The sequence below is a fragment of the Pantherophis guttatus genome, chromosome 14 (assembly GCF_059756535.1).
Source record: "Pantherophis guttatus breed Tessera chromosome 14, ASM5975653v1, whole genome shotgun sequence".
Classification (NCBI taxonomy): Eukaryota; Metazoa; Chordata; class Lepidosauria; order Squamata; family Colubridae; genus Pantherophis; species Pantherophis guttatus.
The window spans coordinates 1,501,038-1,525,867 of NC_142076.1; the positions used below are offsets into that span (position 1 = coordinate 1,501,038).

Sequence of the window (24,830 nt, forward strand, 5' to 3'; positions counted from 1 at the left end):
GTGCAGTTTGACCAGCTCAACTTACAGCAGAACTATCACTTCCCATGATCTCGGTACCATGTCTTGGTTGATGCAGCCCAAGATTGCACTGACTCTTTTGACAGCTGCAGGAGATGGTTGGCCTGTGTTTAATCTGTGGTCTACCAGGGTGCCTAGGCCATTCTCACAAGTATTACTGTTGAGCCAGGCACTGCCTACCTTGTGCCTGTGCACCTGGTTTTACCCTACTAAAAAGTAGAACTGCAGGGTGTTTGGTGCTATCTGAGCTTGATTGTTTTCTTGCAGACATTTCATTACATACAAATTACATACATTACATACATAACATACAAATTATTATGTTACCTAGTTTGGCTAATGAAACATCGTAAGAGAACAACCAAGCTCAGAGAGCACCAAGGACCCCTCATTTCAACCCTGAGCTACAAATATTCTCTTTTATTGGTATGTAGAACTGTGCATTTCTCTCCATTAAATTATATATTGCTGAAGAGGCCCCAAAATTCAAGTATACTAGGATTCTAACATTGAGCCCGTCTTCTGAAGTGGTCGCAGTCCCTGCCCCAGCTTAGTGTGTCTGCACATACGATGAGTCGCCTTTCCATCCATTTGTCTGCACCATTGATGAAAACATGGAAAAGCACGGGGCCCAGGACTAAAGTTTGGGGTGCCCCACTGCATGCCTCTCTCCAGGTAGACTCAGAACCTTAAGAACACACATTGGACACTGTTGTTCGATTAACTGTGAATCCATCCATGTTATAGCCGCCCTGAGTCTTCGGAGAAAGGCGGCATATAAATTGAACTAATAAATATTGCTCAATTTTACCCAGGAGGAAGCTAGGATCAACTTAAGCTACACTCAGCTTGTCGTACGATCTTTTGAAGAATATGTAACTTCTATCTTTAATTTATATTCAGCTACTAGTCCAAGATCCCGTATTACCCTTGTGTACTTGATATATTTCTCCTAAGCAGCAAATTGAATTTATCTGTCAAATTTCAATCTCTTATTTTCAACTCATTTTGTTTAGCCTCCACCAAGGTTTTTGAAATTTACTGTCTTTTTAGGTATTCACTATCTTGTCCATTTCTGCATTGTCTGCAAATTTAATAAGCATTTCCTTCCCCTCTTCACCTCAGTCAATAATTTATTTTTTAAGTAGAGTCCAAACCTGAATTTGGGGCATCCCATTCAAATTTGATGAGGAAGAAGAACCCCTGAGGTGCTTTCGGAGTATGATTTTTGAGGCTGGTATGTTGGCCCTTAATTGTTGTGCCCCCTCCCCCAGCCATAAGTTGCACTTGGGCGGTGAAAGCAGCCTCACGTGGGAATCGGGTCCCAACTGTACTGGCGAGACAAGTCAAGAATTGCACGAGGCCTTGTTCAGTGGCCCTCCAATCCCATCTCCGAGAGGTGCCATGGATCAGGAGTGCGGCCCCTTGAAAGAAACTGCATTTTTCCAGTGCATGAAACCATGGATTGGTCTGAACACAGATGAGTAACCAACACGATGCTTGGAAACACGGCCCTCCAGCCCTCTCAGGGTGGAAAGAGAAATAGGGTCACCTTGATGCACTAAGGGGGCGGGGGTGGGAGGGGGGGAGGGAGGAGATGTTAGCAACAAGACAAGCCATTGTGGTAGGAGTGGATGCCTCCCTTTCAGTGGGAAGGGCACGTCAGCCCTGAGCACTCTGCCCAGAGAGGCGCGGGTGGCCATAAGCCTTGATCGTCACCTTTTGGGGAGAACTAACCAGACTGGAGCTGGAGGAAATTCTACCTGGGCTGGCAGTGGAAGAGGAGGCTGCCAGCCTGCCAGGAGGGCCATTGGGCAGGCCCCCCGGCTTCTCCAAAGGGTGCCCAAAGGGAAGACATGAAGACCCGCCCCCCCTTTCATGCGAGGATCCTCTGGCACAGCTGTAAACAAGGTTCTGAGTAAAGTGGAAATGTGTTTTTTCCTCAAGGGATGCTGGAATCCCAGTACAGCAACATCAGGCTTCATTTTCTTTTTCTGAAAAACCCTCTATCCTAATTTAATACATAATTAAACATTTGATGACTTTTTAAGTTTCTGGCGAAGGATGGGAGAGAAGCAAGAGGGCAGGCAGTCCGTGCCCGCCTCCGAGCAGGAAATCAAAGCTTCCGCTTGCTTTGCCTGCTGCGAGTGGCGTCCAGCCTTGGCACACCCACCGCTAATGGTGCTTAATGGTCCCTGTAATTGGTGTCTCAAGTTATTCAAAAGTAAATTTACTAGAAAATAATTAGCAATTTTATAGTTCACTACTTCTTCATTTTGTTGATTAAAAAGAATCCAGTTGCTTTTTTCCAGTGGCACAATTGTATGAGATGGTAAAATAATTTTCCCCAACCTGCTAGATAGGGATTATGCACGACAGCCTAGAAACACACCAGAGATAGAGAGAATAGATGGAAGAGGTTCTGCTTGCATTATGCAGCAAAAGGAAGAGGCTTGTCGGCTTCACAGGGAGCCTTTGATCTGTCCTGACTAGTTTCTGAGCAACATGGAGTTTCTTTCTCCTGGACCAGGGAGATTCCAAGGCTCACTTCAGATGTTACTCCAAACACGGGCAGTCAGATTAACAAATTAACAGAGTTGGAAGGGACCTTGTAGGTCATCTAGTCCAACCCCCCACCCAAGCAGGAGACCCTACTACACCAGTCCAGTCTCTTCTTGAAAGCCTCCAGGGATGAAGCTCCCACAACTTCCGAAGGCAACTTTTGTTCCATGGGTTGATTGCTCTCACTGTCAGAAAATTTCTCCTTATTTCTAGGTTGAATCTCTCCTTGTTCCGTTTCCATCCATTATTCCTTGTCTGGCCTTCGGGTGCTTTGGAAAATAGTTTGATCCCCTCCTCTCTGTGGCAGCCCCTCAAATATTAGAATTTGAATTCTTTTTTTTTTTTTTAATAGAAAAGTAAGACAGGAAAATGATATAAAAGGAATGAAAATTAAAAAAGAAGAATATAAATTGCAAGCATTGGCGGATGATTTGGTGTTTATTATGGAAGATCCACTAGAGACAGCGCCAAAACTGCTAAAACAAATTTGAATTCTGAAGCTAGCCCACAACTCCCCTCAGGAGGCTCAGCACCAGAAACCTGCTGCCGGAGGAGTTAAGAGTTAGTGAAGCTGAGCAAGGATACGGCTGCCTAACTAGGACTGCTGCTAACCATGGTATGTCCTATTGTCTGAATGGAGCCTCCCTTCTGCCTCAGGGACTCTGCCACCAAGCAGCCCCAGGCGGTTGCTGAGATTGGGCATTCAAATGTTGGTCTCTCGGTTCCAATGTTCGTCTCTCGGCTCGGCTCCCAGGACTGCTCTGAATCTTCAGAGCAGTCCAGGAATGTAAAACGATGACTCTGTCCAAAGCACGTGGAAAGAAAGATGAAGCAGAATGGTGACAGAGGAATTATTCATTTATAAAGGACAGGAAATTGGGTTTGACAAGGAAAATGGAATTGATGATTGCAAGTTATATATAAAGAGGAGGAAAAAACAGAGCAATTAGATAAATCTGAGACCTAATGATGGAAGGATGGAGGGAGACATTCTAAGACGTACAAGCTTTGATATCAATACAATGGCTGGCTGGTGGTCTGTTATGGATATGACAGGATATGAGGATATGAGTTTGCCTACTCTGTTACACAGAACAAAGAGTCGGATGTGTCAGGAGAAGCATAAATTGTTGAGGTGGTTTGGTGAGGTAAAGAGGACTGGATGAGGACGAAATCCCAAACCAAATCTAGGGCGAATGAATGAAGAGGCAGGCGAAGACCAAGGAAGTGGTCAAGGCCAGCCAAGGGCATGACGGAAGGGAGAGGCATGGCGATGGTGCAAAGGAGCTTTAGCCGTGTTTTCTTCTCCTGCAATATCTCGGCTTTCTCTGGCTCTGCATTTTACACAATGCTGCTCATTTCCAAAGGAAAGAGGGTGATGGGGCTGTGGTGTAATAAAAAAAGCCATGCCAGGGTTAAGGATGTTGCTAAACATGGCTGTTTACATCGCCCAACCTGGACTGAGGGGGTTTGACTATTTTAATGGGTAATATATGTTTTAAATTTATATTTATACATTTATGTATTTTGTATGTATTTTATGTTTTATTGGGTTTGTTTTTATTGTTGTGAGCCGCCCTGAGTCTACGGAGATAGGGCGGCATACAAATCACATAAAATAAAAATAAAATAAATAAATAAATAAACTACAACTCCCAGCATCCTCCTCTGTGGCCTATGCTGATTGCCATTGTGGTTCGGCAACAGCTGGAGGCCACACTGTGCCCCTCCCCACACACAGCTGGGTTAGTGAGAATCAGCTAGGTCTGTTTGGTGTTAAGACCTCTTTTTGTCCAGATAAAAGCGGCTTTGATGAAAATTAAAATCAGCATTAAGAGGTTTTTGTGCTTTTTCACCACCTGTCTGCATTTAATTTACTCTTCTAGAACCAAAAGGGAGTAATATTTTCTCAGCTTTGGTACCCCACCACCCCCCATGTGAACCCCCCCTTTTGCCAAAGGCAGCCCCCCCCAAGCTGATAAACACAGCAGAAAGAAGAAGCTGCTGTTGCAAGATTTTATTGTGGGGTGAGTTTAGCTCCAGGTGGAGGCTTTGCATGTCCGTATCGTTCAGGTAGATGGTGGAGACTCAGAGGAGGGGGGGGGCAGGGGAGGAGGAGGCAGAGAGGCAATTTCCCTTCCAGGCAATGAATCCTTCCATTGTCAATGGCTGAACTATAACATTGCCAGCTTTCTGGGACAATGACTCATCCCGTCTCTGGGAGCAGAAAATTAAGTATAATTTATGCCTTGCTAATTGAAATCAAATAGAAAATTCAATCTCTCTGTGCCAGGGAGGCTGACATTTAAACAGGGAAGACAAAACAGAAAAAAAGGAAGAAAAAAGGAACGTTTCCTGAGCTGGTGGCTTCCTCAGAAGACAGACGGTCTTCTTGCACAGCAAAAGGCAAGGCTGGCAGAGGAAACGCACCAGCCGTCCAGAAAACAGGAAACTGGCAGCATTTCGTGCAGCGGAATTGCCCCCTCCTCTGTTGGGAAGGGCCACACCAACCATTACACCCCAGGGCAGCCTCTCCCAATGGGATGCCACTTTCCAGAACGGGCTCCCCGAGAACAGGACGATCTCCTCTGTCTGCTCAGCGGCTCAACCATAGCAAAAATAAACATCTGAAGACATGGCACAGGATGCAGGACATGTGAAATGGCTCTTCTTCCCCAGCTGGGGAGCAAGGACACCCAGCCCCCCACTTCTCTCCAAACAACAGAGATGTCTTCAGGGCAGAGCTGGGGCTCTCGGGGCACCCTCCTGGTCTCAGAAAGTGGGAAGAATCAGGGCCCAAAGGACTCCCCTGAAGCCCTGGCTGCCTCTTCAGTCCGCTGAGCACTCATCCCCAACGCTGGGGAGGGGGCAGTTGGCCCTTGGAAGTCAGGTCAGGCTCTCGTCACTACAGGTGGATCTGTATGGAGGGAAAGAAGAAGCATCACCTTGTTATGTGAGCAGCAGCACCCCATTCAGAGAATGGTCCCCCAAGGAGTTGGAGCCCCTGCTTGGGAGAACCCACTGCCCGTCTGACATCTCCTCAGGGCTCCCATTAGCCATCTCCTTGATCCTGCTCCTCATCAGCTTCTCGCTGTTTGGTCAAAGGTCCCATTGGCTGTTTCTCACGAGAGATGTGCCTGTTTACACCATTTCGTCAGGGACAAGAAAGAGAGGTGGGCTGTGGCTTCTGTCAGGGTGGGGCAGATGAGCCCCAGGCTGCAAGCCAGAACCTCACTCATCAACCACCCCCAGCTGATACTGAATCAACTGGAAGGAGAAGCCAGGCGGCCTTGATAACCTTGTTCGTAGGCCAGGCTGGCAAAGCACACAGGCCAGGCCAGCAAGCAAGGAGGGGGGTGACTTCCAGGTCCATCTGTCCTGAGCACGGAGAATCCGGAGTCACGGCCTGAGGGGATGCAGGCGCCTTCTCCCATTCCTCCAATGTGTGAAGCTGCATTTGCATGCAGGATCTTAAAGATTAACAATTGTGATCAGAGGTTTTTCTTATGGGATTGATAGACAAAGAGTTGGAAAAAAAGTCATAGAATTTTGTTTTTTACATGGTAGTTGCAGTGAGATTATTGTATGCACAAAGATGGAAAGATTTGGCCTTATCCTCACCGGAGGAACAGTTGGTGAAGATGATGGAACTTGCTGCTGATGGGCAGTCCCTTATAGACTTTTTGCACAAAATAGAAAAAAATAAATTTACAATGTATGGATTTGAGGATTAGATATAGAAAAAAAGATACTTATGTTGTAACCTTAGAATAAGGGGTAAATTTATAATTGTGCTTATAACTGCTGTAAAGAAGATTGGAAGCCACGAGATGCTAGAGTCTTTTTTCTTTCTTTTCTACTTTTCTTTTAGTTCCTCCCCCTTTGTTGCACTTTTAGTTTTCTTTGCATTCTTTTCCTTTTCTTACTTTATATCTTACTTTCTTATATCTTATATCTTATATGATTGCATTAGTTTTATCTTCCTTTTTAAAATCTGTAATAAACTTTTTTCCCCCTTCTGTTAAATCATATCCCATTCTCAGAGGCTACTTGGACAAGTCCCTGCAGTTTTCCTGGCAAAGAAGTGGTTTGCCATTGTCTGCTTTCTAGGGTGAGAGAAAGTGACTGGTCCAAAGTCACCCAGCTGGTTTGTGCCTAAGGCAGGACTAGAACCCACAACTCCCAATTTCTGGCCTGCTTCCTTAACAGCCACACCAGACTAGCTCTTGGTAAAGTTACCGAGCAGCCCACATTTCTGCTTGGAGACCCCCTGATTGTCAAAGCACAAGGCCGCAGGGAGCCATCTCAAAAAGTCGGGATGGGACCCCAAAGCCCACTGAGCTGGGCTTTGGAGGGGGACAGCTGGAAGGAGATCAAGAAGGTTGTGGGCAATTATGGAGGCTGGATTTTGAACCCAAAGCCTGTGGCGTCTTTAGGTAATCACAATTCTGTGATCTTGTGGAAGGCCACAAAAAATGAAACATGACTCAAATCTGACCAGATTACGGAAAGCTGGTGTGCTGCAGCCATCATCTTGATGTAGTGGGAACCCAAACCTCTTGCTGTTTTGCACCTGAAACTGCGGGTGCTCTCAGGTCAGAAGCCTGATCCCACAAGTTCTTGCCACATTCCTTACCTTTTGGGTGAATGCCACCCTTGGTGCCCTGCCTGTGAAGCCAGCTCCTGACCAGGGGGGCTTGGCACATGGAAGCGCCCACCTCTGCCCCTCTGCAGGCCAAGGAGCACCAGGGCAGCCTTCCCCAACCTCTGAGGCGGGAGGTCCAGGGTGGCAGTGGAGTCTCAACTCGAAAGAGGGGAAGGGTCGGGATTGTAAATGCCCACAAAGGCTGCCCCCCTCCCCCTCCCGCAGCAAAGAGGTTTCCTCCCATTTACCTCTGGAGAAAACCCGGCTTCATTTGCTGTGGCTGCTGCCTCACATCCCTGCCTGCTGCTGCTCCCACTGGAAATCCTGGCCCGTCATTTGGTAAAACATGACATTAAAGGGCTTATAAAACTTGCGCAGCCTCTGAATGACGTCCCGGTCGATGACGGGGTGAGTCCGGCCCTTGGACTTGCCGAGGCAGCGGGGCGCGCCGCTCTCCTCCGGCTTCTTGAGGCAAGGGAAGCCCTTGGTCTGGTTGAAATGGAAGTACTTCTCGGTCACCACCCTCCGCAGGCCCAGGAAGGCCTGCACCTTGGCCAGCTCCCCCGCCGGGTCCGAGATGAGCCGCTCCCCGCTGACGAAGTGCATCTGGGCCAGCGGGAAGTACTGGAGCCAGCTCTCCAGGTGCAGCGCGTAGAGGCCGATGCGGAGGGCGCTCCAGGAGGCGTCGATCAGCCCCAGAGTCCGGTTCTTGAAGGCCAGCACCTCGAAGGTGGGGATCTCGGGCTTCTTGGAGAGCGTCTGCGTGTAGTCGGAGATCGCCCGCGTCACCGGGTCCCGAACCACCACGATCAGCTTGGTGTCCTTGGCCATGGCGTGGATCCGGCCGGCCGCCTCGCCGGTCACGAAGTAGCTGGGCGTCTTCTCCATGGTGAGCTGGCCTTCCAGGGTCCGCGGCATCAGCTCCCTGGAGGGCGAGAGAGCGGCAGAGGCGTCAGGTCCGCCCCCGGCCCCGGCCCTCTGGCTCCAGGCTCGGCGGGCGCGGAAACGGGGAGCCGGGGAGCCGTTCGGCAGGCAGAAGTTAATTGCCCATCAAAGCCGCCCGTCCCAGCCTGAGCAGCAGCCATCTGCTCAATTAAGTCTATTCACTTCGGAGTCTTGTCTCAAAGTGGAACATTTCGGATTACACGAGACCTTTTTGTTATGATGACATGCTTTTAAATGTCTCTGCTAATAAACTTAATATCGGCAGAGATCCCTCAGCGCTTGTCCCGTAATTAAATGTATTTACTATCTCGCACGTGAGGAGCAATGGCGGGCCTTTATCTCACCTGCCCATGCCTTGACAATAATTAATGGCTGTGGGGTTTGAAGGAGAGCTTCCCAGCCACTTCAGGGAACCCGGGGAGGCGGGGGGGGGGGGCGGCGAACTGGCTCTGAGCCCCCAGGCGGGGGGGTGGGGGCTTCTGCCAGACAATGGCCTCAAACTCAGGCTGAGCGAAGGGGGCATTGGGGAGACAGCCGTTCATTTTTGACATGCTCAGGAGTGGAACAACAAGTTCTGAAGAGGCCCACCTGGAGCCCCCATGCTCAGCAGAGCCTGTCCGGCCTTGCTGGGCTCCTTCCCTGGCTAGAACGCGGCTCCTCAGCTCCTTGATGGGTGTCCTTAAAGGGAGATTCCCCCCGAGCTGGGCTCCGTTCTTCCAAGCTGGAACACCGAGAAGCTCCCCACCCCCACCCCGGCAAGAGGATGGGCGGCCAAGGAGCATCTCCTCTGCTGCCCATTGTACACAGATGGTAAAGAAAGGTGGCTATTTACAGCATTGTGGAGAGGGGTTCCGTGTCGCGCCCCCACCCCGGAGTATTTCCTTCTGGCCCAAAGGAAAAGGTGCTCTTGAATAAAGAGAGTTGGCAGAAAACAGGGCACCAGCGTCTCCCTCTGCAGATTCTGTTGCAACTTGCTTTTGTGGGAGGGGGAGATACGAGGGTTCCAACAGGATGCTGCCCTGATGCCCATCCCGCATCAAGGTTTCAGCCCCCTTGGAGGCTCTGTCTCACTGGGGGAGCAGGGCTGGGTCAGGGAGGGGCTGTCTGGGTCTGGGTGAAGTTTAGGAATGCCTTCACCACCACCCAGCCGGAGGGAGCTCCAGTCTCCCAATTGCTGTGATGGGAAATAACCAACATTTCCAGTTTGGGTTTTTGCTTCGGGCCAGCAGAGGCTGCAACTTGCCAGCAGCAGGAAATGCCTCTTCTCTGTTCCTGGTTTCAGCAAATGCTGCTTTTAAAAGCAAAATCCTTGGAGAGGAAGGGATGTTTTTGTCAGGGCTGTTCCGATTTTGGAGCCTGCCTAAATCTGTATGTCTCACGCCTCCCCCCACAGTTCATGCCCGTCCAGTGGGTTCTCCTGTCCAGTGGCTGCATCACCATCTCTGCCTGGGCAGCCCACTCGTTATTCAGGAGTGGGGGGGGGCAGAAGGGGCAACCAGAAATGGGGGGTGGGTCTGGTGGCAAATCTCGATGTTGCAGTAGGGATCTCCCACGCCTCCTGGCGAGGATATTTTCAAGGGGATGAACTCATTTGAGACAGCAGGAAAGCCAAACTCCCGGAGCTGAATTTGTCCCACTGAATGGGAAGGAAAGAACCCCCTCTGTTGCTGTTCCATTTTGCATAGATGAAGCATCTGGTAAGCCTCTTTCTGATCTCCGAATCGTATTCAAGACTAAAAGCATTAATACTGAGAACTGTTCCAATCCCTCCCAAGCACACCCTCCAGTCTCTGCCAGTAAGCAACCAAAACTCTGCAGCTGCCATTCTGGGGGGGTGGGGGGGGGCAGCATGCAGGTTGCCCTCTGGCCTGACTCAGGATGCTGGATGCATCAAAGACTGATGACAGCAAACATCACATTAAGGATAGGTATCTCAAAGGGGGGGGGTGTTTGGATGAAAGCAGGAGATCTGTTGGATGCCACTGGTGGGCACCTGCCTGGGCAACTCTGCAGGAAGATACTATATGCCACTAGAGCCAAAAGACCTCAGCCCCCTTGGGCTGCGTGCCATGGCAGGGAGACCCTTTCTGCCTCACACGGAGGCCTGGCACATGAGAATCTACTTGCTCTTTCCTTGGCCTGCCTGGTATATCTCCCTGGGCTCCGAACGAGGCAGCTTATGCCTGTGGAAAATAATTGTTTGCCAGCCACACAATTGGCATTGAGAGAAGCCCTAACAAAGCAGAAGAGGGGAACCAGAAACAGCTGCAAGGGCTGAATGGCAGCCAGAGGTTGAAGGTACCCAGAACATATGGGAATTCCTGAACCTGCTATAAGTTTGCATGAGGGGAACAGCTAAGGTATGGCAAAGGAGCAGAGAAGGTGGGCAATCCCTCCCCCACCACTTCTCTCTAGTAAGCCTGGGGCCAATTGTCTGTCCCTTGCAAGCCTTGGAAAGGGAGAGAATGACGGGAGGAATAGAGGTGTGGTGGGGGATGGTAAGTCATGAAGCACCTTCCCCAAAACTGCCATTGCCACCTGAACAAGAGTGAGACAGTTGTGTGGGTGTGGGTGTTTCTGTGCTCTCTAGAGCCACAGCTGAGGCAGCCAATGGAGAGATGGGAGTAAATGGTTCTCAGGGACCAGAGAAGTCCCGCAGACTTTGGCCTCCTTCATGTCCTCTTCCAGTCCAGTCCTGGCGAACGTTGGCTTACAGGGGGTGGTGTTGCTACTTCTGAAGGACTTTTACTGTTGGACTCTCTTGATCTGGCTTCTGCCATTCTCGGTGGCACCAAGGTGGAGCTCCACAGTGACCCTCAACAAACAGCAAGCCAACTTGGCCTGAACGTAAGATGCATGAATCTTACATGAGTCTCAACCAAGACTTTAAACTATGGCTTCCCAATGACTCTCTTTGAAAAGGAGATGGTTTCTGTGGCTGATTTAGCCCAACATTTCCTGAGAATGTGCAGGAAAACCATCCTTGGGAATGGCTGCCCAGGTTCTCAAAAAACCCCAGGGTAGGAAAAGCAGCAACCCCTGTTCCACTGTGGTACAGATCTTACCCTTAGGGAGTTTTCTCTATATTCAAGCAAAATCCGAATAGTCCTCATTATTTCTGGTTCTTTCCATGACTTCTCTTTATAAACCTGAGCTATCCCACTCCCCGCAGTCTGTGTTCCTCCAGGCTGAAGATCCCAAGTCCCTTCAGCCTGTCCTCTGAGGGCAAAACCTCAACATCCTGCATCATCTTCACTGCCCTCCTCTTGGCTTCTTCTAACCCATCATATCCTTTTGGAAACAGACACCCAGCACTATACACAGCATTCCAGATATTGTATCACCTGGATTAAAGATTTCTAATGCAGCCAGACCTGTTTTAGCCCCCCTCATGCATGTTCAACTTGTTCTCAGTGCCCAAGTGCTTCACAGATGCAGGGCCCTAAATTTTTCTTCTACACGTTATACTTTTCACCATACTGAAGGACACTTTTGTCTTCTCAGCTCAGCCTTCCAACCTGTCAGATTATGTTGCAATCGCATTGCCATCTTGAGCATTGACAAGACTTCCCAATTTTGTGTCATGCACAAACAGCTCATCAGACTTCACTTATGCGGGGGATTAATATCAGATTGCCAAGACCGATCCCTGCCTTAATGCTAAGCCATTCACATTGACCCTCCGAGTGCAGCCAGTCCACATGCAGTTGTGGTCCCACCTTATTCTAGTGCCACCCAAGCCTTGTCCACAGCAGCATTCCTACCCCATACCCCATTTTTCCAAGCCTGGCATCTCTACAGAAATTGCACAATGCCAGATTTCTGCTGCCATCATCAAAACAAGGCCAGGTTGCTGATGCTTTTACAAAACCCGACTGCCCTTTCCAAAGACAGTGAGCCTTTTGCTTGGGTGGCTTCAACCCAGCACAAATGAACAGCTCCTAGCCATTCTGGAGCACCAAAAAGGCTCTGCGTGTGAAAGCTTCATGGCAGAAAAGACAGACATCCGGTGCCTCTCCTGCGTGCTGGCTGGCTTCCAACACAGCTCCAAACCACAATGGCTGGCTTCACCCAACATGGTAAACCAAAGCCCAGCATGAGATGAAATCAAGTTCCTGCTCCAATTGTAGCTATTGCAAGCATAACTGGGTGTCTGTTTTTGTTGGAATCTTTCTGTCAGAAATTCAAGTGGAAGGAAGAGGAGGTCAGGTGGCCATTGTCCCCCAATTCATGGATCCTCAGAGCACCTCTTCTGATGCTGGATGTGGAGAGCATTGGCAAACTTAGTCATTGCATAAACTTTGTGTTACATTACAGGCCAGTTTCTGGTTTAGACTCTGGATTTAGCAGAAGTTTCTACCCTGACTCAATAGCTATACCTTCCAGCTAAGGTGACCTTAAGTTCCAAAGCCCCTCCAAAGCTCTCGCTTCTGTAGGTCCTGATTCTATCTGCCTGATCAGCCGTTCCCAAGTGTTGTATGTTGTCATCTGCTTTCTCCTCTTTATCTATCCTAACTGGTCATATAATTAATTATATAATTTATTAAATTTATATGCCACCCAATTTCCAGCTACTGGTTTATTAATTTTCCAGGATTCTGGGAGTAAAAAGGAAGAGAGGACTCTTTCAACAGCCATGAGAAAGTATATTTGTACAATAGACAAACATTTTTTTTTCTTTTAATTTCTTAAGTCTTCCCCAATACAGCCACCTCTTATTTTTGCATCATAGTGTAGCTACACTGTGGAGAGGAGAAGGCAGCATGCCCACCCACTCCTGTGGGCCAGGCCATTGAAGAACTGGAAGCCTTGCATCATACCAAACAGCTGCAGCTTTTGAGAAGAAGCACAATATGAATTGATCTTATAACACTGGTGGCTGATCGCTTTTTGCAACACAGCTGCCTCCTGTGCCAACCTGGAGTTATCCCTCAAAATAGGAAGGTGTGTGCCAAAAGCACTAGAGCTGCTTCCCTCCCCACATTCAACACATGCGTCTCAAGGTTTTCTGATACTAACATCAGCAGCAAACTGGTCGAATCCAAAACAGGAGGAGGAGGATGAGAAGGTCTAAGTTGCTACAGCAACTGCCAGATGGATCTGGAAAATATATTGAGAAGAAAATCTATGGGAACTAGAGGGCCGCTTTCAGTTCCGGTTACCGCATATCCCCTGTACACATAATCATAAATCTGCTTTTGGGCTTCAACACACATGTGCCCATAGTGAGCCCATGAAAGGCAACCGGCAGCTTCGAACACCTCCATAGCAAATTCCCATTCCTTTATTTAAAATTTCAGTTTAAAATCCAGTTATTTAAAATTGGAAAGTCTTAGCGGTGAATGTGGGAGATGTTCTCAAGATAAAATTAATGTAGCCTTTGGAAGGGGATCCTCTGTTAAGAACCTGGTCCCCTAAACTATTAACGTCTCACACAGAGTGTAGAAGGATGGCATGACAACTGAGTGGCTGAACTGAAGGAAGGCCCACGATGGTCCTGGGCCTTCTACTCTTCTATGCTTTCATTAACGACTTGGTAGAGGAGCTGGAGGGAACCTCAGTCAAATCTGAGATACAATTAGGAGAAAGTGTAGAAGACAAAAAAAATTCTTGGTAGCTTAGAGAAATGGGCTGAGATTTAACAGACCATTAGGAAATTCTTCACGTGAGAAACAAAATTTCTTGGATATCGGATGAAGGAGACTGAGATGCTTGAAGTATGTGAAAAGATTTTGGACTAGCAGTGATCACAAGCTGAGAATGAGTCAGCAGCTTGACGTGACTGCAAGAAGGGCAAATATATGGTTTGGAAGCATCATTTCCAAATTGTGGGAAGTTAACCTATATCATATCTAAGTTTAAAACAGAAGCATCATAATAGGAGTAAAAATAGTCAATAATCCTAGTTAGTGCACAAATCACGTATGAATATTTTACAATAATGAAGCCAGCCTGGAATTCTGGGCAGCCACATCCATTCTAAGGAAAAAAGCCACAACCCCACACACAAAGTGAAAAACGAACCACAAATGGGGCCTGTTTGAGGATGTGACCTAACTTCTCCAGGGCTTTGGGTGGGTTTAGAAAATTCAGCAAGAGTCCCCTGAGCAGGCAGCAGGAGGGAGACCTCATTCCAAATAAACTGTGTGCTGCTTCCTGTGATAAAAGGGGACGGGAGCACAAATGGGAGTCCAGATATCACTCTTAGGCACTGCTAATCCCCAAGGCGCTTTGGAGCTTTCCCACAATGTTGAGAGTGTGGGCTGTAGGTGTGGGAGGGAGCACCAGGGGCTCTGCAGGCACTTGTAACCCCCAGGGCAGGCAGTACCCAAATGCTGCCTTCTCAACCCAGCTTTCCGATGGCTCTTCCACAGCCCCGGCCATGTGGGGCCAGGGGAGTGGGCGGCCTGGTGCTGTGTTGTGGGGAGAGGACAATCCAGGTTTCCCTGGCTGAGGTGGTTTCCTCAGGGGGCAGAATAAGGAAGAGGAGTCCGTGGTCAGTGGCAACAGTTGTGGCAGGAGAAGAGCAACTGCAGCTGAGCTCAAACTCAGACGTGGCTTTCACACACACGAGAGGACCTGAGGTGGAGCCTTTGATCCTTCCCGTCACCTGGAGAGGAAGGGAACCTGTTTCTCATCCAGGCCAAGTGATAGTAGGGTGGCAGATGGTTCCACTCACCAGGTGAGCTGAAAACCCTTCCTGTCCCTGGTCCATCCGTCAAGCAAGAGGAAGATATGCCAACAATCCAGGCCCTCAAATGCCATCTTCTGATCCTGAGCTGTAAACTCCTTCCTGGAGGCCGGGGGGGGGGGGAGGTGTCCCCCCCTCCACAAAGCACCTTGTTTCTTGCCTGCTGGGCTGAAGCCACCCCCCACCCCCACTGGGGTTACAAGAGCAGCTCAGCATGTCCAGCCTGGCAAGGCCCGTCTGGCTCATCCTAGCTGGCTGGCTTCAGCTTCAAGGCCAGCTGCACCTGAGCACAAAAGAGCTACTCCCTCCTCCCTGACCGACCCCCCACACACACACACCCCCGCTTTCCTACCCAGGCTGCCTCCCAGTTCCCATTGATTATGCATGCAGAAGCAGTAATTCCCCAGCATCACCGGGGAGCATCCTGCTTCCCATTATTGGAGGCCCTGCTCGCCCCTTGTGGATTGGCCGGCTGCATAATGGCCTCTGGCTCATTTACTGCTGGGGGTGGGGAACGGGGGAAGACGCTCCTCTGCAACCGAAGGGCAGTCAAAGTGAGACCCTGGCTGATAATTCAGGGGATGCTTATGACTGATAGCCATCGCAGCAGAGGCCCTGGGGCAGTGGGGGGAGGGGTGTCAGACAGCTCCTGCCCCATTCCAGGGGTCTTGTGGGAAGGGTTCTGCTCCAGCAAAACAGCCATGCCTGTGGATGCCCACCAGGGTGACAGCTCAGGCGCTGATGTAGACAGAATGCTATTTAGATAAGTTTGTACATTTAATCAGATTTTTCACTGTTTTCAGCAAGATGTGGATTCCATTCCCATCCGCGGCATTTGGTTCGCCTCAGCTGAGACACAGAATAATCAAGATTTATGACGCTCATTCCAACTCTGGATCCCACTCAGTTGTCTGGAACAGCTTGGCTTCCCTCTCGGCATCGGACCGGCTTCGCTCCCGTGCTTGAGAGACTGAAGGTCCGTCCTGCAACCTGCCAGAGGCATCTTTCTTCTGCTAATGGCACCACAAGGCTTCCCCCTCGCTCTGCCAGCTCAAGCAGGCACCTGTGCCCACCGGCAGTTGGTCTCTGTAGTACCTGCCCACCAAGAACGCTATGCCAGGGAGGCTGACGGGATGACACCATCCCGCAGGCAAGCAGAATCTCTCCGAGATAGATCCTGCCAACCAGCCTCCCGGATTTTCTTCCGAGCAGGCAAGCGTGACTGAAATCCATCTGCTGCCAAGCAAATGTCACTCTGCCATCCTTCCCCGCTGAGATGTTGGAGGAGAGCAGATCTCACCACATGCCAAGGAGCAAACACGTCTCCCACATAAACAATGGCTCATTAGCTGGAGGAGGTAATCAAAGGCATGTTTGGTGTTCAGAGGAGCCTCGTATTTGCAAACACTGGCTTATCTCACAGGCCTTGACGCACTTCTGGTGGGCGAGGAGGAGGCGAGCCTTGGCAAGACATGGGAGTCGACCAGGAAGCCAAGCAGGCCAAGCCTGAATTTCAGGGGACAAGAGCTTCATGTCACTGGGCTGAAACTCAGAGCGATCTGAATCGGAAGAATTTTCCTCCTAAGGAAAAAGCAGCTGGTTGTGGCCCGAGAGAGCAGAGGCCACAGGGAGCAGCCCCTCCTTCCTCCCTGCCAGCTCAGACTGCATCTTCAGACAGAAATGCTTCCATTTATGCCTTAGTCATAAAGAGAAAAGCAAATGCGTTGCAGAGAAAAAGCAGCCTGGGAAAAGATTAAGAAAGGCTTATGAGGAGTTGTTGATTGTAAAAGCACAACACAAACCCTAGTTTTTACACTTGCTTCCCAACGGTGGACACAAGTATGTCAATAGATGCGTGCTGGAATGGCACAAATTTATTCTATGCCTCCAGCTATACCCATGGCCAAAATTCTCATTATGCCTTTTTCCTTTTGGGCCTTTTCTAGACACAAAGATGTTCTCCTGCCATTCCACTGCAGGTATCCACACACTCAATATCCCTGAGTCAGGGGTAAGGGATTGCTTTGCTGAATAAAGCCTGCCCTGCGTGTTGGCCAGAAACAAAAGAGTGACACGAAGGAGTCAAGTCCAAGAGAAGTCGCCCTTCTTCTCTCTTTTGAATGGGCCAAAGTGCACCGGTCTAGTTCTGGGCATCATATTTCAGCAAGGACATGAAGAAGCCCGGGCAGGTCCAGAAGAAAGCAAGATGAGGAAAGGATGGAAGGAAAAAAGACTATGGGGACTGAAGAGTTTAAGCCTGACTTGGTTTAAGACTCAACATCTTGTCCGTGTCCCCCTCACTTCGGAAGGGGGAACAGTCAACAGCCTTTCCCAGAGGTTCACAGTGGTCAGATTCAATTCTGGTTCATCCCCACAACAGCTATTCTTTCCCCATCGTTCTCTTCTTATCCACATGCTCTCAACTGGAGCCAGATGCTCAACCCCTTCCCCCCCCAAGATCCCTCAGGACTGACTGAGTAAAACTGAGGAAGATCCTGAGGCAGGCTATGAATTCCCAGATGGCCACTAAAGAAGCAGCCTCAGGGAAATAACCAGGTCTTCTTCATCACAGTATCTGAGATTCACCCATATGGGAGATGACTAACATATGAGATGGAGGAAGGTTTGATCGTTCAACAGGTGATTCTCCAAATGCAGCCACCCTTTGTGAGTATATCCAGACCAGTAACAGTGAATGCGGAGACACTTGAATTTATTTGGTAGGTACCGGGCATCAAGATCATGCAAAGTGATAGTATCGTTCTATCTGCATTAGTGAGGCCACACTTCAAATACTGCATCCAGGTCTGGTCCCCATGATACAAAAACAAAAATGCTGAGGCTCTAGAAAGAGTACAGAGAAGAGCAACAAAGATGATTAGGGGTCTGGAGGCTAAATTGTATAATGAATGGCTAAGGGAAATAGATACGTTTAGCCTAACCAAGAGAAGGCTTAGGGACGATGTGATAGCTGTCCTCCAATACTTAAAAGGCTGTCAGGAGGTTGATTTATTCTCCAAAGCACCAGGGCAGGACAAGAAGCAATGAAGCTCATTGGAGGAAGATGCAACCTGGATCTAAGAAAGATAGTGAGAACAATAGCTTGCATCCTGAAGTTGTGAGTGCTCTATCACTGGAGGTTTAAGAAAAGTTTGGACAGCCATTGGTCAGGGATGGAATAAGGATTCCTGACCTAGGCAGGGGGTTGGACTAGAAGATCTCCAAGGTCCCTTCCAGCTGTATGATTGGACACTGATAAGGAAGTCCACAAGTGGCTAATATTATTTAGAAATTGAGAAGACGACTGACTTTGCTCCTTAGAAGGTAAACTAAGACCAGGATGTCAATGCCTTTGCAAGAGCTCCATTTGGCCAATCTGGAAAAAGACTGGAGACCAGACACTAGAGTCAGCTCTCCCCTCCAGGCAGGGCACTGGAGAAAATATCTTGATTCTTGTGGAATGTAGAGATAGTTGGGGGAGAAAGTAGAAGTCTCCCAATGCTATGAAAAACAAGAGGGAATCCCTATGGCCGGTGTGGAATTCTTTTGTTGTACCAAAATCACAGCTCCTAGGAATGAGCGAGAGCTAGCCAAGACTTTGAAACATGTGGACACCCTGGGAGGCTGAAGGAAAGGCTTCAAAAAAAAAAAAAGGCTGTCAGACAAACCAGTGAGCAGAGACAAAGCAGGCCTCCATCAAACACTGAAGGAATGGGTTGTGCTAATTGTGTAAAAAGAAGCCACACCTACAGGTATATACTAATTGAAGAGAGCATCATGTCATTTCAGGTGCAAACGAAATTTGAAAAATTAGAAATCTGATTCTGCAAAGATCTAAAAGAATTTTCATTTAGCTCCAATAAAAGTTCATGTAGATGGGCTTGCATGGAGCAAGCAGGATCTCTTGTACCTTGGCTCTGAAGAGATCTGAGAGCTTCTAGGCTGTTAAATGGAAGAAATTGAGGTAAAATTTCTGAAGTCTATGTTGTTCAGGAAAATCTGTGGGAAAGATGGAAAATGAGTCCAATTCCATGATTAAGAAAATATATTGAAGAAATGCAGATAATCAGGTACAATTGGAGATGTCTAATCAAGATGGAGGCCTGACAGAGCCACGTCAGGCTCTCACCATGAAGGGTGAGCGAAGTGGTGGTGAAGTAGACAACTTTTATTTTGGAATGTCTATGGAGATTCTCAGTCATCCAGGCTTCTTGGATGAGAAGTGAAACGACTTCAAAGAAAACCAAGAAAGTCCAGTTGCCTCTTGAAAAAGCACCTTTGGGACAACTTTGATTTCCTTTACAGAAATGGAACTGTTTCTGTCCATGAAATCCTTGCAATTTAATGGTAACCAAGGATGGGGAAATCAGCACCTGAACGCCATCATGGCATTTCAACAACCTGGCTCAAGGTTGCATGCACACCGACATAGTTACTAAGGTGCTGAAGTATTTACTGCAGTTTAGGCAGGTAACAGCAGACAGATCGTAATTCATATACCTAGCAAAAGTGCTTAGCTGCCCTGAAAAGTAGCAAATACAATCCAAGGAGCAAGAAAGGAGTTTAAATGCTTTCCAGGAGTCACAGAATGCCCAAACAGATAGTCAGCCACTCCAAGAGTCACGAGCTAGAATATTGAACTAAGACTAGCAGCTACTTAAATCTGTCTGCAGCCAGCTGGCTGCAATTACTCATGGCTTGCCCTTTGCCTAGTGAGGAGCCTCATTGAGAAGCATTGTCCTGCTTGCCACTGCGTGCGTCTAGACCTGGAGTTTGGGTGGGGGTGTGTGGGGGTTCTGCCTCATCGTTTGACTGCTCCAGCTGAACAGGAGATGTTTGTGGCTCATCAGCCTCAAATGAATCCTGAGACTAACGATCCTGAAGCTGACAATCCACAGGACAAAAAGGACATGTATAAAAAGTGGAAAGAGGGGCACATAATTAAGGTACCTGAATATCAACAAATAACCTGAGCGTGCAAATATGAAGTCAGTAAAGCTAAGGCTGAGAATGAACTACGACTTGCAACTAAAATAAAAAATAACAACAAAAGCATCTTTCAATATGTAAAAAACAAGAAAAAAGTCAAAGAAATGATTGGTCCATTTATGCAATTGTTATGATGGAATTGGGACAAAATTTTGAAATGAGAGTTGGCATCTCCTCTTTAATTCTAACATTCTCTACATGCCAAGCTGTTGAAAGAATGGACAGCTTGGTCAGGAATGCTTCTCTCCTTAATTTAATCAAAATTGGGAACACAAGAAGAAGTGCTAGCAGAATAATGCAGCTACTGGTAAACAGACTCTTTAACAATTTGAGATGACAATTGAACTTTCACACTAACAGAAGGTCCCATTCAGCAGATCAGGAACATCTGTCCTTAGAAGGGGCTCAAAGTGTCTCATCTTCAACTGGAATTTCAAGTGCCAATACAGATGGAGATGACTGGATAGAAAAGGCCTTGGAAATATTGCCTTTTGGAAGCTTTGCTTGAATTTTATGTACCGATGAATGATGCAGAAACCCTCTAGTTATAGTATTTGCACTATTCTGCAGTCCACAAGGACCTGAAGAAGGAGCAGATCCATCCAACTCAATATACATGGAAGCTAAAACGTAAATGTGAAATTTGCCTTGGAGGATTGTGAAGAAGGAATGTCTTAAAGGCATGAAAACAATGGCTGGTTACAAGGCTCTTCTATTCATGGTTAAGTAGAGTACTATCATGATTAAACAGAGGAGGAGGCTAATATGGAATAGAAGACCAGTACACAGCCATCTGCATGTGTGCTGAACGATTACAGGAACTGGGTATGTCTAGTCTAATGAAAAGAAGGACTAGGGGGTGACATAATAGCATCTTCCAAAATCTGAGGGCTCCTGCAATGACCAGGGGGTTAAACTATTTTCCAAAGCACCAAAAGGCAAGATGAGAAACAATGGATGGAAACTAACCAAGGAGAGATGCGACCTAGAACTAAGGAAGAATTTTCTGAGGGTTAGAACAATCAATCAGTGGAAGGGCTTGCTTTCAGAAGTTGTGGGTGCTCCATCACTGGAGACTTTTAAGAAGAGACTGGACATCCACTTGTCTGAAATGGTACAGGGTCTCCTGCTTGAGCAGGGGGTTGGACTAGAAGACCTCTAAGCTCCCTTTCAACTCTATTATTCTATGTTCTGTGCATCACTATAGTGAGAGCTATGCCAAGGCATTGTGGCAGGTCATCAAATAGAGGCCTGGTTGCTTTCTTGGGGCCTGGAGGAGCTATCCTGTTATGCTGGCAATGATGCTAGAATTGATTTGAAATCAAAGAAAGGTGTCTCCCCTCCCCCCATGAGGTGGCTTTGAGGTGACTGCTTTGATCTCAGCTATTGAATCCAAGAGAGTTGATGGTCCACCAGGGCCCCTAAATCCTTTTACGTGCTCTAAAACTAAGCAAAGCCTCCTTGGTCCTGCAGCTGATTTTTCTTACCCAGATGCAAGATATTTGTCATCCTGTTTGATTTGGACAAGGTTCACATCTGTTGAATGGTGTTACCGGCTCTGTGGTGTTAACCAAACCGCCAGCTTGCTGTCATTTGAAATTTAAAAAGTCTTTCTTCCATTACAAACTCTGGGTAGTTTATAGTACAGAGGATGGCAGATTGCAATTACTTTGGGGTTGTTGCAGATCCTTGGACCACTATAACCTTTGCTAACATTTATCCACCTCGTTCCCGCCAAATATCATGAAATGCTTTATCGCAGTGATTCTCAGCCTTGGCAACTTTAAGGCACATGGACTTCATCTCCCACAATGCTGGGAGTTGAAGTTCACATGTCTTAAAGTTGCCAAGATTGAGAATCACTGCTTTATCAAATGCTTTCTTGAGAATGTGATCGTATATAGCTCAAAAAATAACCGAATGAAATGGTAGTTTTCCATCTAGGAAACAGAAGTCAAAGGCACAAGGATAGGATGGGGAAACACCTGCTGGGCAGAAGTTCTGGTGAAAAGGATCGTGCTAACTAGAAAGTTAATTTGTAGCTACACAAAACGCAAATGCCATTTCAGGCTGTAGCAACAGGAAGGTTGTTTTCTAAATTGCAGGAAATAATTGATCCACTTAGTTCTGCTTTTGGTCAGATAAAAATACGTTGCTTGGCAAAAAAACCCAGCATGAATTTATCCAAAACAATTCATGCCAAGGCAACCTGATCTCTTTGTCTGATAAAGTGGCCATTCTAGTTAAAGACAGGATCCAGCATATTTTGACTTCAGCAAAGCATTTCACAAAGGCTGCCATGAAGTTCTAGCAAGGAGATTTTTAAAAATGGAGATTAAAAACAAAGAGGTTCCAAGGCCTGAAAAAGTTGGAGCACCACAGTAAGCTGCATCTCTGCCCGTCACTTAATGACCAGATTGGCATGGCTCTGCCATTCCATGGATGCAGAGCTGGTTGAATGATCATGCGCACAAGTTTGATTGCTTCATGGGGCCTGCAACATGCTGGCGGGAAACGTCAAGGGGCTGCAAGGCCGCACGCCACTCCTGGGCCGTTCAATATATATAACTGATGTGGATGAGGGATTATTACATTGGAGGGGACATAAGTGGGGATGGGGGAAGAGAAATAGTGTTATTTGAGGGGGAGCGTCAAGATTCAGGGGGAACTTGACAAGCTGGAACAGAAATCCATTTGCTGAGAAAAAAATTACTTCAATGAGAAAAAAATCACTTCACCAGAATTCAACGGGCAAACATCTGGTCCTACATTGGGGTAGGAAAAATCAAGGAAGCAAGCAAGGGATGACATGTTGGGCAGCAGGAAATGCAAAAAATAATCTAAATCCTAGGCAAAGTGGATCACAAGCTGAACCTGCACCAAGAGTGGGATGCAACTTCAAGACAAGCAGGTAAAATCCTGGACAACAAGGCTTAGTTCAGATGAGTTATCATTTCCTACCTTTAATTGTGTTAGATGGACCATTGCCTCCAGTTTGGGACACCTGAAGTATGCCTGAGTGGGAGCAATCAAGATGGCGAAGAGCTGGAAGGAAAAGCTGGCTAGGAATCCTAGCCAGGAGGAGGGCTTGCTTAGTCTGGGTAGAGGACAGCAGGGAAACACCAGAGTCAGCCTGAGATTTTGCATCATTTCGGGATTCATTCAGCTGCTTTGTGGTGCACGGTTGGCTGATTCATTGGTTTTTCAACAAAGGGCATCTTGATTCAGCATACACTGGGTAAGGCTCTCACATGGGCAGAATGAAGCCCCAAGGAGTGGCAAAGGAATCTTCCAATAGAATTTGTTTTGGAGGCGGCTGGACAGAGGGATTCCACACAGCAACACTACTGGTCAAACTCCCAGGCTGAACTCTTTGCATCCAACTAGAGACTGACCCTCCTGCCTGGAAGGCTGCTTGGCCAGTGTCAGCATAAAATGCTTTCAAATATCATCTCTTCTGTAGACTTCCGGGGGAAGTCTGGTGAACTGAAGACAGCGCTGCAAAAGTGGAGCTGATCACCACATCAAAGACCAAGGAACTGGTGAATAGACCAGTTCCTTGGAACCTCTCCGGATAAGGACAAGATGGGAGATTATCCCACATAAGCTTTGGATGACTGCTCCTTGCAAGGAGATCATGAGAAAGTGGTTTTCCGCAGCTATGAACATCAGGCATGAGATGGCATTAGACAATTTGCTCATAACCATGAAGAATTTTAAAGAACACCAAGTTTGCTAACTTCGTTTTCTAATCATTTTTGGAAATTACTCATTAAGTACTTCTTAATTATTGGAGATCTTCGGAACGACAAGTTTGAAACTGCCAGATGAGTCTGCCTTTAATCTTGAAAGAAAATTTAATCATAAACTGAAGAATTGATATGAACCATGATTCAGAGTCTGTCTCTGACCTTGAATTTGATGATGTTGCTTCAGCTGCTTCAGGATGGTCAGCCTCTGGACCAGTGGTGGGTTTCAAATTTTTTTACTACTGGTTCTGTGGGTGTGGCTTGGTGGGCGTGGCATGGCTTGGTGGGTGTGGCTTGGTGGGCATGGCAGGGGAAGGATACTGTAAACTCTCCATTCCCTCCCCAATCCAGGGGAAGGTTACTGCAAAATCCCCATTTCCTCCCGATCAGCTGGGACTTGGGAGGCAGAGAATAGATGGGGGCGGGGCCAGTCAGAATTTTTACTACCGGTTCTCCAAACTACTCAAAATTTCCGCTAGTTCTCCAGAACTGGTCAGAACCTGCCGATTCCCACTTCTGCTCTGGACCCAGCAGGCCAGAATTCAACTGAAGCAGATCAGGCTCAGGAATCTCCTGTTCAGCTATAATGTCAGATGACAAGGCACATACTGAAGCACCTACTGAAGTGAGGAGAACAATGTTCCTCAGTGAAGCATCTTATGAAACAAAGGGCACCAAGATATGAGTAATTGCAGCCAGCTGGCTGCAGACAGATTTAGTTGGCTCTTGTGTTTACAGTCCTTGTCAGAGACAACCATTTGGCTCTCCAAGTCTTGGCTCCAACTTATGTTCTTGCTCCTTGTTTGTGACTCTTGACCCGTAGACTGACTGACTATCCAATTTGACATCCTGTGATTCTTGGAAACATTTTTGGATGCTGCTCCTGTTTCTTGGACTGATTTTGGCTCCCTTCGGGCAAGCATTCTTTACAAGGCATCTGGATCATTTTCCTGTCTGCTGTTATCTGCTTAAACTGCAGTAAATATTCCTGTTTCTAATGTACTGTGATTTGTGTGTGTGTGTGTGTGTGTGTGTGTCAGCAACCTTGAAAAAGAAGAATGTAAAGAATCTGAAATAAATAGTAAGGAGCTAAATAAGATTTTGGGTAAGAAAGTTATAAATGCACTAAGGGTTCAGATAAATTTGGAATTTTGAAACTTTTACAATAAGATTTTGGAATTATAAAGTATAAATGGACTCTAGTGAGAAATAGATTCTACTTTGGTTTTTG

General features: G+C 47.5%; 1 protein-coding gene across 1 annotated transcript in view; it reads right to left on the minus strand.

Annotated features, from left to right (window-relative positions):
• Window positions 1-4,582: 4,582 nt before the first annotated feature.
• The window catches only part of LOC117667337 (heparan sulfate glucosamine 3-O-sulfotransferase 4-like), an 87,855-nt gene continuing 67,607 nt past the window's right edge, over window positions 4,583-24,830 (minus strand). The window contains exons 2-3 of the mRNA XM_060693039.2: window positions 7,474-8,150; window positions 4,583-5,497 (exon numbers count right to left, since the gene is read on the minus strand). Of these exons, the coding sequence (XP_060549022.2) occupies window positions 7,514-8,150 (637 nt within the window). The 3' untranslated portion in view covers window positions 4,583-5,497; window positions 7,474-7,513. The remainder of the gene's footprint in view (window positions 5,498-7,473; window positions 8,151-24,830) is intronic.